The 17,981-nt window shown below is 47.0% G+C and overlaps 1 protein-coding gene across 1 annotated transcript; it reads right to left on the reverse strand.

Moving 5' to 3' along the window:
• Positions 1 to 372: 372 nt before the first annotated feature.
• On the reverse strand, positions 373 to 17,691 carry LOC144798215 (olfactory receptor 11A1-like). Its single transcript, XM_078668963.1, has 2 exons — positions 17,476 to 17,691; positions 373 to 1,380 (listed from the first exon to the last, which is right to left on the reverse strand). Exons 1-2 carry the CDS (start codon positions 17,689 to 17,691, stop codon positions 373 to 375), a joined length of 1,224 nt encoding a protein of 407 aa, XP_078525089.1.
• Positions 17,692 to 17,981: the final 290 nt, after the last annotated feature.

The following is a 17,981-nucleotide window of genomic DNA, read 5'->3' on the forward strand; positions in this document are numbered from 1 at the left end:
GACATGTTGAGGGGTTTCAAGAATAAATCTTTTATGTGAATAGTAAATATCACTGAAGTCGTTGTTAGTGATACATGAGGTGAGTTGAGAGACAGAGTTGTCAGTGTAGCTGCAAGTCACCTTGAGTATATGATTCAATTACTTTAAAGGCCACATGTTCCATATGTTTTCATCATGGTCCTTTAATGCCATCATCCTTCCATTACTGGTGTTGGCTCCTTTCTGGTGGTTTCTGCTGTCTCTTCTTTGTTGCTCTGTGTGCATGCAGGTCAGCTGGTGTTCTATGCAGAAGAGAGTGCTTTGCAAATGGATCATATATCATAAAATAGTAACTAGAAGAGATGCTTTCTGGATGTGTCAACACCTCCTTCCTTAGAATGTTGTTTTTGCGTGACAAAATACAAGTTGGGATGGGCCATCTCCATGACGGCTACAAATTATTTGGAAAGTGATTTTCATGGCGCCCTGGATGTCCTTGTTCCTCAAGGTGTATATAACTGGGTTGAGCATTGGTGTGGCCACAGTGTACAGCAAGGACAACGCTTTGTTTATATTGAGGGAATAACCAGTTGATGGTGCCACATATAAAGCTATTAAAGTCCCAAAGTACATGGCAACTACAAGGAGGTGGGAGCTGCAGGTGGAGAAAGCCTTTTGTCTCCCTGTAGCTGAAGGTATTCTTATGATGGCAACAATAATATACACATATGAGACAACAATTAACAGAAAAGGAATGGGTGTGACAGTGAATGATACAACAACACAAAACATCTCAGCTATGTAGATATCTGAGCATGAAGATTTTAAAAGAGGCATATTATCGCAAAAGAAGTGGTCAATCCGATTGTGAGCTGGGAAATTCAACTGGTAAATCAAAATGCTTGTAATCATTGCAATTAAAAATCCAGCTGCCCAGGTACATTGGACAAGGACTAGGCAAAGTCTTTGGCTCATGAACTTACTGTAATGCAGTGGGTAACAAATGGCCATATATCGATCATAAGCCATCAACGTCAAGAGGAAGCACTCAGTAATTGCAAGCCAACCAAATATATTTAACTGAATGACACAACAAGCAAGAGAAAGTGTGATATTGCCTGATAAAAACCCACCCAGCATGGTGGGCACGGTGTTTGTTGTGTACCAGATTTCCAAAAATGACAAATTTCCCAAGAAGAAGTACATGGGAGAGTGGAGGCTGTTGTTAGCAGACACTGTAACCAGTATTAAGATGTTCCCGACCACTGTTAATGAGTAAATCAACAGGAAAATGAGGAAGAGGAAAAGCTTCAGCTCAGGCAGAATCTGGAAACCAAGAAGGATAAATCCTGGGCCATCAGTTTTGTTGTCTAAACAAATAGACTTTGCTCTGTACATCATCTAAGAGGATAGAAGAGAAAATGGATCCATTATTATTAACAATGATTGAAGTTGTTTTAACATGACAATAATAGCACTGGTTTGAAAAGTAAAGAGCAATTCAACTGACATAGAAGTACATTTGTGTTAATCCTCAATCACAGTTTCCTAGGGGAATGAATATTCCTTTTGAATAAGATGGTAGAATTTTGGAACAAGAGCAGTTTGTGATGGTAAATGAAGTAAAAACAGTGGAATTATACTAATTCACTAGAGAAGATCTGAACACAGGTGACATTTTATTAAGGAACTCATAAAATGTAGAATATGCTGATTTTGTGATAACATATTTGGGAGACCTGTCAGCCCTTAGGATGGTCTCCTCCCAAACCGTTTCTCTTCACCCTCCTATTTTGTTGAATTGAATTTTGTTGGCTTTGGGGATTTGTGTAGTTTACCCCTGCTAACCAATGCTAACATGCATGTGCTCTATCTGTAAAACACAGTAAAATTGTTTTACACCTGATTACACCTGATTTGCATATTCAATTTACCTATAGGTCCCTAGTAAAGTGGTATGTCATATACATTCAAGCCTACTAGTGAGCCAGCGGTACAAAAGGGGGTGGTGATGGACGGAGCATCTGAACCAATCAAACACTCACACCCAGTCAACAGATCTGGGTTTGATCCATCACCGTTCTTTAGCCCACTCTGCCACCCCAGTTCAGACATGGCCATATGCAAATCAGTCTGACGCTGTGCCTCATGGGAACAGTCCAGCCCGAACTGCCAAGCCATGTCTTCCCTGGACCGGAAACAAGCTTCCGGGGACCGGTGTCTGGCATTACAGCCGTCTTCAGCCCGGCTTGCTTGAATCCAGTGGCAAAGTGAGCAAAGGACTCACGTCTGAGCATACCCTGCCACACTTATGGCAAACAAGGCAGTACAAAAGGGGGTGTTGAGGGATGGGCAGTTCGGGCTGGACTGTTCCCATTAAACCCAGATCTTTTGACTGGGTGTGAGTGTTTGATTGGTTCAGATGCTCCGTCCATCACCACCCCCTTTTGTATCGCTTTGTTCGCCATAAGTTGGCAGGGTATGCTCAGACATTGAGTCCAAACACAATCCAAATGACAAAGCCTGGAAACATGTTAATAAAACTGTTTCTGCATATCTCATTGACCATTTTATGGGCTGCATTTATAACAACAATCTGCTCTTTGACATGCATGGAGTTTATCGAAATAATAGAGTGCACCTTACAGATGAAGGCAACAGCGTGTTTGTAAGTAACCTGAAACTCTGCATCTGGTCCTATGTGTAGCAGCCATATACACACAACCCACCCAACGGCTTTCGCACACTTAAGACCAGGTTTTTTCTGGTCTCAATTTTGGCGCTGCCTCCTATATACGCTACCCTTGTAAATACGGGGCAGAGTCAAACACAGCTTCTTAAACAATGGGTGCAGCTGTGAAATGCCCACCTCAACACCTACTGCCCACCCCTTTAACGCTAAGCAAAGTGTGAACGGGGGGCTTTATTTACAAGGCAGCATTAATCGACCTTAAGTGGCTTAACACTGCCGTGTAAATAAGGCAAAGTCCCTATCGCCACCACAATGTCAAAGAAAGTGACGCTGTAATGGCTATAGGGGCTTGTATATATGCTCCTTTGTTTCTTATCTGAAGATGTTCTGAGAAATTCCTAATTAGAAAGCTCTATTTACTGAAGTTTTTTCCAAATTCTAACACAAAACAATCAATAAAGGAAAAAAAAAAGATCAAACAAAAAGTCCATCACCTCTCACCGAATAAATCTAATGTTGCTTGGCAGTATTCTTCTCACATCTCTGTACAATTATTTGTAGCTTGAAAACATTCATAAACAGTCTCAGAAACACAGTATACTGCATTGAATGATGCAACGCATCATGTTGCATGAGTAATGTGCAAAAAATTATAAATTTTACTAAATGCCATTATATATATTTCATTAATTGTGCAATCCTCTCTCTTTTGACTTGTGATAGTGTGGGGCATCATTGATATTATTACCTTAAGAGCTGTAAAATTATGTTAAAATGTTGCCTAAGGAGACTGCAGGCAAAATCGTTGTGTGTGTCTTAATGGTGTCTTTTTTCAGCCTATTGCCAGCTGATTAGTGGAGTTTTTTCTGCAATATTAGATACATTGCTTCGGTTGCATGCCAAGCTCTTGCTTTGTTGTTTGATAAAACAAAATATTTTCTTCTTCCAATCTTTATTTCGGCCATTTGGCCATAAAAGATACACAATACACATATACAAAATAAGAATCAGTGCATTTACAATATAAAACATTGGAATAATATACTAAAATGCATTAAAAGCTATGAGTCTTAAAATTAGGGGGAAACCGGGGTCTTTAAAATGCGATTACGAGTATGCCAGACATTAGTAAGGTATTTAGCCAGAGCAAACACAGTTGTGCCTGAAACATCAGATTTTAAAATCCTGTACATTGGTGCATATTCCCTGCAGCCCATATTTCTTATCAGTGGCAACAGCCAATATTTCCTTGCAACCTTATAGGCTGGGCAGAAAAAAGCCACATGTAGATCAGTTTCCTCCGTGGCATCACAGGCCGGACACTGCTTAGTGGAAGGGGGTGATGACCAGGAACTAGTAAATGATCGAAATGGCAGCGTACCGTATCTCCATTAGAGGAAGAGCTTTCTGGCCAGCACTGGGGAAATGGCATCCAGGACCCCCTCAAACCTATATAGGTTCTTGCTTTGTACAAATGCCGACGATAGTGACCCTTCGGCCTGGCTGTCTAGGGCCCTCGCTCGTTTTTGTTCAAAGTATGCATTAGCCAGAGATCTTTTGGAGATATTTGTTACGGCGCTGGGTGGATCATACCATAAGTCGGATAGCCCTAGTTCCATGCAAATGTTTTGGATGTGTTTTATCCACGGGATGCGGAGCGCTTTTGGATGGGTCAATAATTCCAGCAACTCCGCCCTGTAGGCAGCAAGATTGTTACTACTCCACAGCCTACGCCAGAAGGCTATGGGTCTCAGACCTATTTCTTCGGCTATTGGTCGTAGACCTAGATCAAGCCTTAGGGGAAGGAGCGGGGTGCTGGGCGGGAGTGCGGCTATCTGCCTAATAAAATTGTTTTCTGTTAGTGACAGACTGCGGCATGATGTGTGTCCCCAAAGTTCAGCCCCGTACAATGTCGCTCCCCTGGCCTGGGCCTTATATATCTGGATTAGTGACCCCAGCGGGCGGTATAAAGAACCAATCATCATCCGGGCAATACCCCCGGTAGTTTGTGTCAGTTTAAGGTTTGCCCTACTCTGATGGGATCCCCAGGACATGGTTTCGTTAAGAGTCACACCAAGATATTCGAAGGTGGATACTCTCTCGAGCCGTACTGCTCCTAGAATCGGGTTCGGACGCAGTTTTTGGCTCGGGTTCAAAACCATGAACTTTGTTTTGGTCGCGTTAATTTCCAACCCCCTGTCGGTGCAGAAGGTCACAAATGAGTCGAGGATCCTCTGTATCCCCATAGGGGTTTTAGATAGCAGCAGGGTGTCATCTGCAAACATTATTGCAAGCACCCTGTTGCCATTCAATTTGGGAGCGTCGGTATAGTCAGTGGCATTCAAGTGGGCGATTACCCCATTGACGAAGAGGCAGAACAGGGTCGGAGCTAGCACGCAACCCTGCCTTACCCCCCGGTCAACGGGGAACCTTTCAGTAAGCTCCCCGGACCTTCCACACCTCACTCGGGCATAATTGTTGTAATGCAGCCTCTGCAGGATTAATAGGATGTCCGGGGGAATGCCCATCTCTGCCAGGACGCTCCAGAGTTTCCCCCTGGGGACCAGATCGAATGCGGCCCGTAGGTCCACAAAGATGGTATAGAGACTGCCGCCCTCGAGTATTGCTGTCCTCCAGTAAATAATGTTTAGTCTAAAAACCTGGTCCACTGTGGAAACCCCCTTCCTGAATCCTGCCTGGTAGGGACTGAGGGCACCCACCTCCTCTGCCCAGTCCTGAAGCCGGTTCAGCAGAACCCTGCCGAACAGTTTCTGCGCAACATCGATTAAACTAATGGGTCTGTAATTGACTGGGAGGAGAGGCGACCCCTTTTTAAAGATGGGCACCACCTCCGCCCCCAGCCAAGTACTAGGAATTTCCATGCCACTGAGCACTGCATTAAAAAGAGCAGCAAGATAGGGGGCCCAAACAATAGGTTCCTGTTTAAACAGGTCTCCGGGCAGGCCATCCAGTCCCGGCGCCTTTCCCGAGGAAAGTCCGGCTATAACAGCCGTAACCTCGCCCAGTGTTATTAAATCCCCTTCATAGTCTGGCCAGCCAGCCCCGGTGTCAGAGATTAATTCTCCTGGTTCAGAGCTGTATAGGGACTGAAAATGTGCCTGCCAAACCTCTGGAGCAATGTTTGGCTCAATTGCCCTTTGGAGATTTTCCGACCCCCCACTCACTATCCTCCAGAACAGTCGCTGATCTTTCGTTGCTAGGGCCTTAGTGAGTTCTTCCCACTTATTTTCCTCCCATTCAGCTTTGGCATGGGCAGCAAGTTTCTTATAAGCCCGTCTTCTTTCTCTTAAAATGTCCCCCCCTAGACCCTCCTTGAGGGATCTGACAAGTTCCCCTTTTGCCCTTCTTCATGCTTGGTTGTACCATGAGAACTTACAATGCTGCCCCCTACTTGGTTTCCGTGTATTACTAAAGAGGATAGGGCCCGCTACTTTTATGAGGTCCTCGTGAGCCTTACCTAGTTTAACCTGGGCATCTTTGTTATTCACCTCCGCCTCCAAACTCCCCACAGTTTCCAATATTGGAATTATTCCCTCGTAAAGCATGGGAAGTTTCTTCTCACTTGCAACCAAATGCTCCCACCTGATTCTTCTCCTGCTGTTTTCCAGGAGAAGCGCAGGTTTGCTCCCCTCCAGAGCGGTCATTGGAGTCTGAAGGTCAGGGTGGGCTAGGTCGAGCTCTAGTGCATTGTGATCACTGTCTACCCTTTCCATTACCCTAAAGTCTCGAATGGTTGACCACTTCTCTACTTGGGCCATGACATAATCCAAGCGAGACTCTCTTCCCACCCTATTGTAGGTGGTTCTGCTGGGTATGTCAGATCTCATTCGCCCATTACAGGCTCTAAGTCCGAACCTTAGGGTGAGGGCTGTGACTTGTAATGCAAGTGGGGTCCATGCCCTCGGGGGGGGAGCTTCAACCGCGGGCACCGCCCATCTAGCCTCTTCTTCTGATGGGAATCCCTCTAAAAGACCTGGTAGTGGCTCAAAATGAGAGTTAAAATCCCCTCCCACCAGGTAGAATGAGTCCCTCGGTAGCTCGGTTAAATAGTTCGTAAGTTCAGCTATGGTCGGCGATTCCTTGGCAATTCCCACAGGCCTGGAATAGATGTTGATTAGAACAAGTTTAGCTTGATTTGGCCAGGATAGTGAGACCGCAAGAATGTCGTCAGAGCTGACTGATAACCGTGTAGCCTTACAGCCTAGATGACAAGCAACCCATGTTGTGAGCCCGCCTGACGGGCGTCCTTTACCCTCCCACCTAGCTGGAATGAAAAATGACTGGAAACCTTGATGCCCATGGTCTTCTCTTGCCCAGGTTTCCTGGAACATGCAAACGTCTCCAGTCTCAATGTAGTTCGCCCAGTCGGGATCGGTCAATTTGTTGGCCAATCCGGCGACATTCCACCATATTAGTCTCAAAAGTCCTGGGGTGCCGGGTGTCGTGCCAGAAAGATGAACGGGGACGGTTGCAGGTTCTGGGTCAATCAAATGTTCAAGAACATTGCCATCAGTGGGGGCGGATGGATGGGGGTGTGTTGGAGAGCCAATCGCCAGAGTCACAGGGTTGCTAGTTGACAGTCAGTCAACCCCATCCAAACCATTCAGGCAGTTGAAGCGATTAAAGTGAAAATAGGGTGTGTCAGGTAATTGGAAATTTGGTCATCGGGCATGATCTGTATGCCTGTGTCTGCGTTCCACCCTTGTCCACTCTTCATGCTGTTGATCGTAATGCATGCGAATTGGGGGAAAGAAAAAGGATACTGGCAGGGTTTGGATAGTAGAATCCAGCGAGCGATTTACCCCTTCGCAGATGTGCAGAACAGTGCCCGGGTCTTTAAAGGTTACCAAAATACAATCCCCTATTATTGATTTCCTCGTCTTCCCTAGCCAGGGGACCCTTCTGACCATGATAATCTCATTATTGAATCGTGGTGGCAGGGGTCGGTTCCAATTCAGCCATTTGATGACTTTTTTCTTCAGGGATTGGAAGTCTTCATTTTCTCCTCTTTGTAATTGAGGGGCCCCTGCTAGCACCACCGTGAGCCTATTGGCTTCTGGCGGCAAGTCCGGCCTCCGAGGTCTTGGGGCGAGTTGGGCCGGAGGGGGAGAGGAAGTGTTATCAGCTTGGGAAAGGTCAGAATTAGTCCCTGTCTGAGAGCTATGGGGGACAGTGTGTAGTGGTTCAAGAGGCCTATTAATTGAGTTGTTTCGTGGGGCCGGAACTTGAATGGCCATAAGCGGCCGCAAGGGGGGGGCAGTGGGTATACCCTGAGAAGGGGCTTTGGTAATACCCTGCTCAACTCCAGTTCTCAGAGGATTGGCTATGAGAGGATTGGACCCCGTACATTTGGTTTGCTTACTAACTAAGGTGTTCAAGGTAGTAAGAGTTGCCTCTAAGATGGTAAGCCTTATCTCCACCTTTTTCAGGCTTTCACTAATGGGCTGTAAAAGTGAGCGAAGTAAGAATTCAATACTCCCCAGAGATGTAGGAGAAGGTACTGGATTAGACGTATTAGCCGCTGGATCACTAATGGTAGTGGCCGTGTTAGAACTGATATCATTGGGGGGGATCTCAATAGGCGCCATGTCGTTGTCCCTGCCTAGGGAGGGTACAGTTTTGAGTTTTTTCGCCAAAATCTAAATGGAATAGTTTAGATTTCCCCTGTCCCCCCCTTGTCTTTCTTCTACGTTTGCTAGGTGGAGGGCCATGCAACTCCACCATGACACTTTGCTTTGGCTTGTTTTTCTTGTTTTTATTCCCCGGGGGGGTTTGGGTAACCAAATCCACTGCCATTTGGGATGATGTGGATGGGGCGATCTCTATAGTCTTTTCGGGCAGGATACCAGGGGTGTTCGAGGTCTCCCTTAATAATAGAGGAAAGTCCTCTGGTGTTAGTAGATTTTGCCTATCAGTTGCAGTGCCATCCTCTTGGGAAGTAGGATACGGGATTATGTCAGTAAGGGGCCTGCTCCCCATGGATTCGATAGAGCGGCGACGCTCCGCCCTACGCCTCTCCAAGGAGTTTTCTTTGCCCCCATCCCCTTTGGAGGATTTAAAATAATTGTCCAATGTGCCTGAGTTGGTTCCCCCCACCCTTGAAGGGGTTTCACAAAGTGCTGGTGAGGGCATCTCCGTATTCGAGTCCTCCGTTGACAGAGATTACGTAGTATCAGGTGAGGAAAGAGGGGTGGCCCAGCCCAGCCTCCTGCGGCCCCGGACGGCCACAGACGGTCCCGCCCTTGTCCCGGGCTTCTCCCGGCGCCCTCCCGCGCGCTCCCGCGCAGCGGGGGGGACTACTTCCTCTAGGTAGCGGTTCTAATGGGTAATTAAGGGTGGGCGGGACCGGCAGGGAGAGCAGCCCAGCTGGTCAATGGGCGCGCGGGGGCTCCTGGTCCTCGGAGTCCCCCGCTCTCGCTCGCAGCCCTGCCGGTGAGGCTAGTGCTTTTTCCTTTTGCTGCACCGCAACCGCGAAGCGGGACCCGCGTAGCGGGTCCGGCGAGGCACGGCTTCAAACAGGAGCAGGCTTCCGTTCAGGGGAGGTAGGAACAGGCAGGCTTCCGCAGAAGGGGGGCGGTGTCCTCACAGCTCCACAGGTATTCCACCAAGCGCCAGTCCACAGCCCTTTTTGATGTTGGAGAAGGGTGGGCGGGACCGGCAGGGAGAGCAGCCCAGCTGGTCAATGGGCGCGCGGGGGCTCCTGGTCCTCGGAGTCCCCCGCTCTCGCTCGCAGCCCTGCCGGTGAGGCTAGTGCTTTTTCCTTTTGCTGCACCGCAACCGCGAAGCGGGACCCGCGTAGCGGGTCCGGCGAGGCGCGGCTTCAAACAGGAGCAGGCTTCCGTTCAGGGGAGGTAGGAACAGGCAGGCTTCCGCAGAAAGGGGGCGGTGTCCTCACAGCTCCACAGGTATTCCACCAAGCGCCAGTCCACAGCCCTTTTTGATGTTGGAGAAGGGTGGGCGGGACCGGCAGGGAGAGCAGCCCAGCTGGTCAATGGGCGCGTGGGGGCTCCTGGTCCTCGGAGTCCCCCGCTCTAGCTCGCAGCCCTGCCGGTGAGGCTAGTGCTTTTTCCTTTTGCTGCACCGCAACCGCGAAGCGGGACCCGCGTAGTGGGTCCGGCGAGGCGCGGCTTCAAACAGGAGCAGGCTTCCGTTCAGGGGAGGTAGGAACAGGCAGGCTTCCGCAGAAGGGGGGCGGTGTCCTCACAGCTCCACAGGTATTCCACCAAGCGCCAGTCCACAGCCCTTTTTGATGTTGGAGAAGGGTGGGCGGGACCGGCAGGGAGAGCAGCCCAGCTGGTCAATGGGCGCGCGGGGGCTCCTGGTCCTCGGAGTCCCCCGCTCTCGCTCGCAGCCCTGCCGGTGAGGCTAGTGCTTTTTCCGTTTGCTGCACCGCAACCGCGAAGCGGGACCCGCGTAGCGGGTCCGGCGAGGCGCGGCTTCAAACAGGAGCAGGCTTCCGTTCAGGGGAGGTAGGAACAGGCAGGCTTCCGCAGAAGGGGGGCGGTGTCCTCACAAAATATTTTAGTGAGAGTTCAATTGTGTTATCGTTTGTAATCTGACACTGATCTGAGAGCATGAGGGATTAAATGTGGCAAGCAAGAAGGGCGACTCTGGCCCAGTTCACTTTTGTATTCTGCACGTGGCCCACTTCAGTATTGGTGGCACCGGATGCAACAATCTTGGGGGGTCAATAGGATGACGGGCGGACTAAGTCTGCCCGCCATCCTATTGGGACTCGGGACCGCCCACCATAAGGGCGGGGGTCCCGTGGGTGGTATTAGGATGCGGCCGCCACAGTGGCGGCTGCATCCTGCATTTATAACATTGTGGCAGGCGGTGCTCTCTGCACCGCCCTCCACAATGCCATAAGGGCATGTATGAATTAGCATACACAATGCCGCAGGCACCGCGCGGTGCCTACCGCATTGTATATGCAAGTGCAGGGGGGTACCACAGGTACCCCTCCGTGTGCACCCCCACCCCTCCTTCACTTTGGGGGCCCGCAGGGGGCCCCCAAAGTGAAGACCGCATGAAAATGCCCATCATAATATGGCTGGCGGTGTCTGATAGACACCAACACCATATTATTCCTTTTCTGCTCCAGTCGCAAGGCAACCGGGGTGGAAAAGCGGCGGACGGTCCCCCCCCGCCATACTAACGAGTGTGGATGTCGGGCGGATTGCCCCCACCAGGCAGTACTGATGTAGCTATATAAAATACATATCTTTAATTTCCATTTTTTGTAGCAGGCACATTGATCCTCTGTGCTACTTTATTTACAGCAGCACTGAGTGCCATGAAACTTCTTTGACTGTATTGTTTGATTTCCACAGTGGCAACTCTTACTTAAAGTACTGTCATTTAAAGAGTCATTTGAGCTCCGTTAGGATTTTGAGAGGCACTTTTCATGAATACCAGTTTGCTGCGAACGTGGCTTACAAGCAAGGCACACTTGTGTTGGCGCCCTCATATGGGAATTATTTTGATAAATGTGTGCCTTTTATTAACTGGGGCATTCTGTTGCTGGCTGTGTGCTGTACTTTTCTCTACTTCACAAGATTTGGTTGCTATGGCCAAGGATGCCATGGCAGACCTTGAGCATCATAAATCACCCAGGCAAAAACAAGAATAAGTGCAGGGCAGGACTGGGAACGAAAACCGGCCCTGGCAAAGTGCTCGGCTCCCCCCACCCGCCCCCGCGGGGGGTTGGGGGTACCGCCGAGCTCTTTGCCAGGGCCGGTTTTCTGCCGTTTTTGTTACAGGGACGATTTTGCAGCTATGCTGCAAAAACGGCCCTGTAACATAAACGGCCCCCAGAGGCACAAAACCGGCCCCCACCCGTGCGGTGCACCAGGGAATTGCCCGGTGCCCGCCATGGCCAGCCCGGGCCCGAATAAGTGGCACCCTACTCACTAGGAACCAGGGTATGCCATGTGTAACAAAAACAACGGTTCCAACGGAAAGTTAGGTTAATCTATAATAATAATCAAATGCACAATCGCAATCACAAAAACGGGATAAGGTGATGCCAGAAAGAAAGAGGGCGTTACAGACTAAGGGCCTTATTTATGAAGGCCTTGCGCCGCCGGTGCGTCACTTTTAAAATGGGAAAAAGTGATGCACCGGCGGCGCAAGGCCTTCATAAATAAGGCCCTAAATGTTCAAATATATTTTTTTTTATCAGATTGTATACACAGACCAAGAAAAAACAAGAGTGCTTTTGTGTCCCCAAGTGAAATGGAACCATAAAACAAACAGTGAAAAACATGTAATGTGGACAGCTTGGTTTCCACAATTTTTTAAAAAGGTGACCAAAGATTAACTTAGTAATGATTCCAGCTTCTGTGTACAATAGTCAGAGCTGTTAAACTTGTTCGCTTTCAAATACACTTGACGGCGTTTTGACCCTTTTACAGTGCTGGCTCTCGTCATGACCAAGAGAAATGGGGATAATCTGATGGCGATTGTTCAGCCTCGTGAGACAGTGGAATAAGTGAGACACCGGTAAAGTGAGTGAGGAAAAGGGAATACTCACACGGGGACCTAACTTTCCGCTGGAACCGTTGTTTCTGTTACTCATAAATCACCCAAGCTGCTGGAGCATCAGCTTTTCATTTGTAGAGTCAATATGCTCTTTTTATGTGCTTCCATATTTAATTCATAATTTGAGATGTGTTCGCTGTTCTCATTGAGATTTCTACATATTTCCACTGTACACCATGCCACAATTGTCCACTACACATAACGCTCTCAAGACCACACAATTCAACAACAAACATTCAACACCACTTTAATAAAATGCACATGTTTTAATTAAACAGCACGCAACATAATTCCACTCTACTCCATGCCACTCCATAATACACAGTAACATTCTACTTAAATCCAAATAATTCCACTCCATGCCACATAATTACAAACCAATAGAAAAAATTACACATAATTCAACTTTGCTCTATGTAACAAAATTCCAATTCACATAATAACACTCCGGTATATAATTCCAGTTTACTCTAAAACATTTAATTACAACACAATTCACATCCACATAATTCCACTACTCATAATTACACTCCAACCTACATTTCACACAACATATTTACACAGCACATATATACACCCAATTCCAAGACACATAATTACAATAATTCAACCTTGCAACCTGCAACATAATTCAAAACCATGCCACATAATACCACAGCAAACCACCCACTTAATTTGACAAACAACACAATTTAAGTGGCACACAATTCTGCACCACACAACAAAGTAACACTGCACATACCACTCAGCACTACACATAATTACACATTACCCAATACAATATAAATACAATTCCACCCCACACAATTCCATAACTAAAAATGCAAGTACATTCCACATACCTCCACTAAACACCACATACATCCACTACATTCTGAACCAAAACACATAGGTAAAAGGCATTGTCACTTATAATGTCAACAGCTCTAACCTTTGCAAATGTGAGGCCTATTGCATTGCAAATGCTCGTTAGGATAAGAGACTAGGGTGGCAAGGGTGACTTTAGGGATTAGGGGTGAGTAAGGGTATAGGGTGGTAAGAGTGCTTTTAGGTTTTAGGGGTGGGTAAGGGAATAGGGTGCTAAAAGTGTTTTTAGGTGTGGGTGAAGACATAGGTGGCTACGGGGTGTATTAGGGTTTAGGCAAGTATAGAAGTCCGAGGCGATAATGGTGTGTTAGTGGCAGGTAAGGGAATTGGTTGGTAAGTGTGTTTTTAGATAAATATTTGAATGTCAAGTAATTTCCAAAAGGGGGTGGAGGGGTCTACACCATTAAAAAATAATTGTATTTAATTTCTCTCTCTCTCTCTACATTGACGGTTGCCAGTAGATAGGTATAGTTAGGACCATGTTTCCATAGGAAAAACATTTTTCGACTTACCTATGACTTTGTTGCCGAATGTTTACAAACTTTATCCCAAAAATGTGTGCCAGTAATTATAAAATATGTAAAACATGTCAAATCTAATATGCATGGAAAGTTTTGGGGTGGTCCGTTAAATGGGGCAGAGAAAAACAGGGGCAACAAAAAAAATTAGTTTCCCCTGTTAATTCCCAAAGGGATTTTGAACATGACTACAGTCCAAACTGCTGGACGGAATTACATTAAATTTGGCAGAAAGCTAGCTCTTGCCATAAAAAGAGTGTTGTCCATTTAATAGTTTTAGAGATATTTAGAGAAATCCCGATTTGTATATCTAGAGACGCAAAGGCTCCGCAACTTGGGACTCGGCTTCAGCTGAGACCCTAGAATTCTTTACAAAAATGCAGAAAAGCAGGTAGGGTAGAAATACCCTAACCACTCTGGTCAAGAAGAACCCCGCCAAGGCAAAAAGTATTTTTTAAATTTTGCCAAAAATCACAGCAGATCTGTGAATCTGATTGAAATTAGAAAAAACAAGGGCATGCCCCTGCTCTTGTTTTTATGAAAGCACTCAAATGGGCCAGGTCCCGGGGGCTTACTTTAAAATACACATGGCCCTCCTCCTGAAGGCCAATCGCGGCCCTGGGTACCACCACCTTCATGGGACCGGCCGATATTTTCATAGAAAAGGAGGAGGGCTTGGTGGCTCTCCTCTTGAGGCAACAAGAGCTCCAGGGAACCCTCCTCCCCAGAGCTCGACTGAAAAAAGGAGGAGGGGGTCACACACACTCCCTACATTGGCCGAAAGGGCTTTGGGGTCCGCTTCCACCCTGGGTCCTATGTTGGTATTGAAAGGAGAAGGGGGACCCCTCCTGCACCATATACGGCCCAGGGACCACCACTTCTCACGGCTTTCTTTATTTTTTTACTCGGTTGGGGGCCATGCAGCCATTCTCCCAGGCCATTATCGAACCCAAGGACCACCAACTCCCCAGTGCAGGCCCTTGAAATTGAAAGAAGGGGGACCCCCGGCTGGAGCCATATATAGCCCAGGGGACTGCAAATTCCCAAAGTCTGCTCCTGTTATGTTCCAGAGTGCCCACCCCCGGCACATCCCTCTTTGCTTGTGCAGCTCTCGCAAAGAAAAAGCAAACTCTGTGACTACAGCAAGCAGAAGCTGTCAAACAGCTCCCAGTTGCAGGAAGCTGACCTTTCATTTCTTTCCCTGTCTTATTGCTTCTGCATGCAGGGAGCTGCATTTCCAACAGCTCAGTGCGTGCTGCTGAAAAGGCACTTCTGCAGGAGGGAATTGAGGACATCTCCAAAAAACAAAGTAGCACTTACTTCAGATAGATAAGAGGTAGTATCGTTGTTTGGTGGAGATTTACCTCTTGTAGTCCCGTTATCCTCTCTATGGCAGGATTCATGTCATCACAGATTTCTGGATAAAGACGCATAAGGAACAATCACATTGCCAAATGCACACAGGGGGCCAGATGTACAACCATTTTTAGCTGTTGCAAATGGTGAATTGAGCCATTTGTGACTGCTAAAACAGCTTTTGCAATATAGCAACCCTATTTTGTGAGTCAGTAACCTATTACGACTCGCAAAATAGGGTTTGTGTGTCGCTATCAGGAAGCTGTGTTTCAAGAGCGTCCCTTCCTGCTAGCGACTCACACTGGCATGTATGAATGTTTTGCAACCGTAATGTGGTCGCAAAAAATGTATATTTTACCTACTCTGTGACCACTTCCCCTTTGTTAATGTGGGCATCAACATTTTTTAGGAGCAGGCATTTGTATCACGGACCACTGCTATTATTGTACTTTGTTGTCCTCTCTTTTTTAGCTTCAAACTGCGTAAAAATGGAAATTGTTTGTAATGGTTTTAATTAACTGTACAATAAAGTTTACCTACTTACTTACTTACTTACCAGGACCACTACTTTTAAAAAATGAAAAGAAAACTTTTACCTTTTAACTTTTAAATGCATCCCTTTTTCATTTAAGGAAAATGGCTGCATTTCAGAAAAATATGCTTTATTTAAAAGCCTATCACAGACATGGTGGTCTGCTGCCCCCAGCGGGACACCATCTCAGTGATTACAGGTCATTCCCAATGGATCGCAAATTGGGACCTACCTCGTGCATATTAATGAGGTAGGTAATTTGCAAACCCATTGGGAGTTGTAAATTTATCTGACACACATTAATACATTTCATTTTGCTACTCGCTAATTGCGAGGAGCTAAAAATCGCAATTTGGGAGTTGCAAAACTCGATAATGTAAGCAAAACTGTGGACTCTTGTTGGATGAAAGGCCAGGTGTGGTTCTTTTGTGGCTGAGTCACTCACACAGGCACTGACACACCCACACAGAAACTCACACACCCAAACACACACACACACACACTGATAGGCCCTCTCACACACCCACTCACAGATGTACTCAGACACTCATGCACCTCCACAAATACCCATACAGTCACTCACACAGACATTCACAGACCAATTCAGACACTAATGCACCCACTCACAGATCCACCCAGATACAGACACCCACTCACAGACCACCCAGGCTCTCGTGCATCCACTTACAGTCCTATTGAGACACTCAAGCACTCCGTCACGCACCCACTGAGACACTCTTGCACTCACTCACACATTCACTCTCAAAGATTACAGGTTACAACTAGGAATAAATTCACTCAAAAAATAAAAGTTACAGTGACATTATAGTTAGGTAATAACATTCAAAAACCTTAGAGGTTGTATAGGGGTGTGAGTGGGTGTGTGAGTGGTTCTGTGTATGATGTCATCAGTGACAGTGATGTCATCACTGACCATATCATGAGTGATGTAATATGTGACGTCATAAGCAGTGCAGAGGGTCTATATACTATGCAAGGCTAGATCGCTGCATTGAAAAGGCTGGCGGTGGGGAAACTCATAATATGCTCGACAGATCGCGGCGGTCTAGCATTGCATATTGTTTAGGCCTTCTGCACTGCGCCATTTCCTAAAAGGCCCTCATAATTTGGCGGCTGCTGGACCACCACCACTGTGCAACTGCGAGTACAGGGGTGAATGACTGCCATTCTCGTAATCAATCTGCTAGTTCTTGAAGAGGCAGGTCTTAAGGGTCTTCCAATAGAGTGGATGGATAAGGCCAGGGACTTCCAACGCTTCGCTACCGTGAAACTCAAAGATCGACCTTCTCTGATAGCTCTTATAACTAAGGGCATGAAAGTTAAATGTGGATGAGGGAATCTGAGTGGCCAATTTGTACTGTGAGGGGTAACCAGTTGATGTAGATGAGGGTCCATGTGCATTTAGCAGCTTGTGGGATATACATAGAAATTTTAATTTGTGTCCATGAGTGACCAGTAGCCAGTGAAGATTTTCAAACCCTTTCTGGCTGACTCATGTCTGGGAATTCCAAGTGAGATGCATGCTACAGCAATTTGGCACCACTTATAGTTTCCGAGTGACTGGCAAAAGCGTGCCCAGATACGGTGAGTTGCTGTAGACCTGGCAGTAGAGGACCAAGGCCTGAACTAATAGCCTCCTCACCGTCTGTGGGAGAAGAGGCAGATGTTTTAGTAACATGCACAGGATCGCATAACTACTGGCTGAATATTTACTGGACTGGGTTTCCATATTCAAGGTTTTATCAAGCCACACCCCAGATGTTTTATAGCTTTGTCAACAACTTGGGGGGGTGGGCCGGAAACATCGGCCAGCGGTTGCAGGTACACGTTGAATAACGTGGGGCTGAACTAAGATCCCTGCGGCACGCTACAGGTGACTGGAAGGACATTGAATGGCAGCCTTTGACAAAGACCTGGAAGGCACTCTAATTCAAAAAGGATCTCACCCAATCCAGGGCTTTGCCAGAATCGCCGTCCCTGCTAATTTGTTCCAAAAGTGAGGGATGGTCCACGGTGTCAAAAACAGCAGTCAAGTCCATGAGTACAATAGCAACTGTGGCCCCTTGGTCCAATCTCCTCTTGGCTTCATCGTCCTCTGCCAGTTTGCATGTGGTGCGATAAAGAGTTGGACTCCAGAAATTCTGAAAGATGTCTTTCAACATGTTTCTCAACCACTGTACAGATGACAGTGAGCAGGGAGATTGGCCAAATGTTCACAGACATGTTGGATCAAGGTTGGGCTACTTTAAAACCCCCTTGACTGTAGCGCGTTTCAGGGATTAAAGCACCAACGGACATAGATGTCTTTGACTGGAAAATGGAAAAGATGAGACCTTCACAGTGGGGTACGAGGAGGGGGTCGATAAAGCAGGTAAGGGAGGTAGGAGAGGCCTTCAAATCAATTGCAAGACCCCGCCTTTCTGTCTATTCTATCTTTACAAACTAAATATTG

The sequence above is a fragment of the Lissotriton helveticus genome, chromosome 12, assembly GCF_964261635.1.
Source record: "Lissotriton helveticus chromosome 12, aLisHel1.1, whole genome shotgun sequence".
Classification (NCBI taxonomy): Eukaryota; Metazoa; Chordata; class Amphibia; order Caudata; family Salamandridae; genus Lissotriton; species Lissotriton helveticus.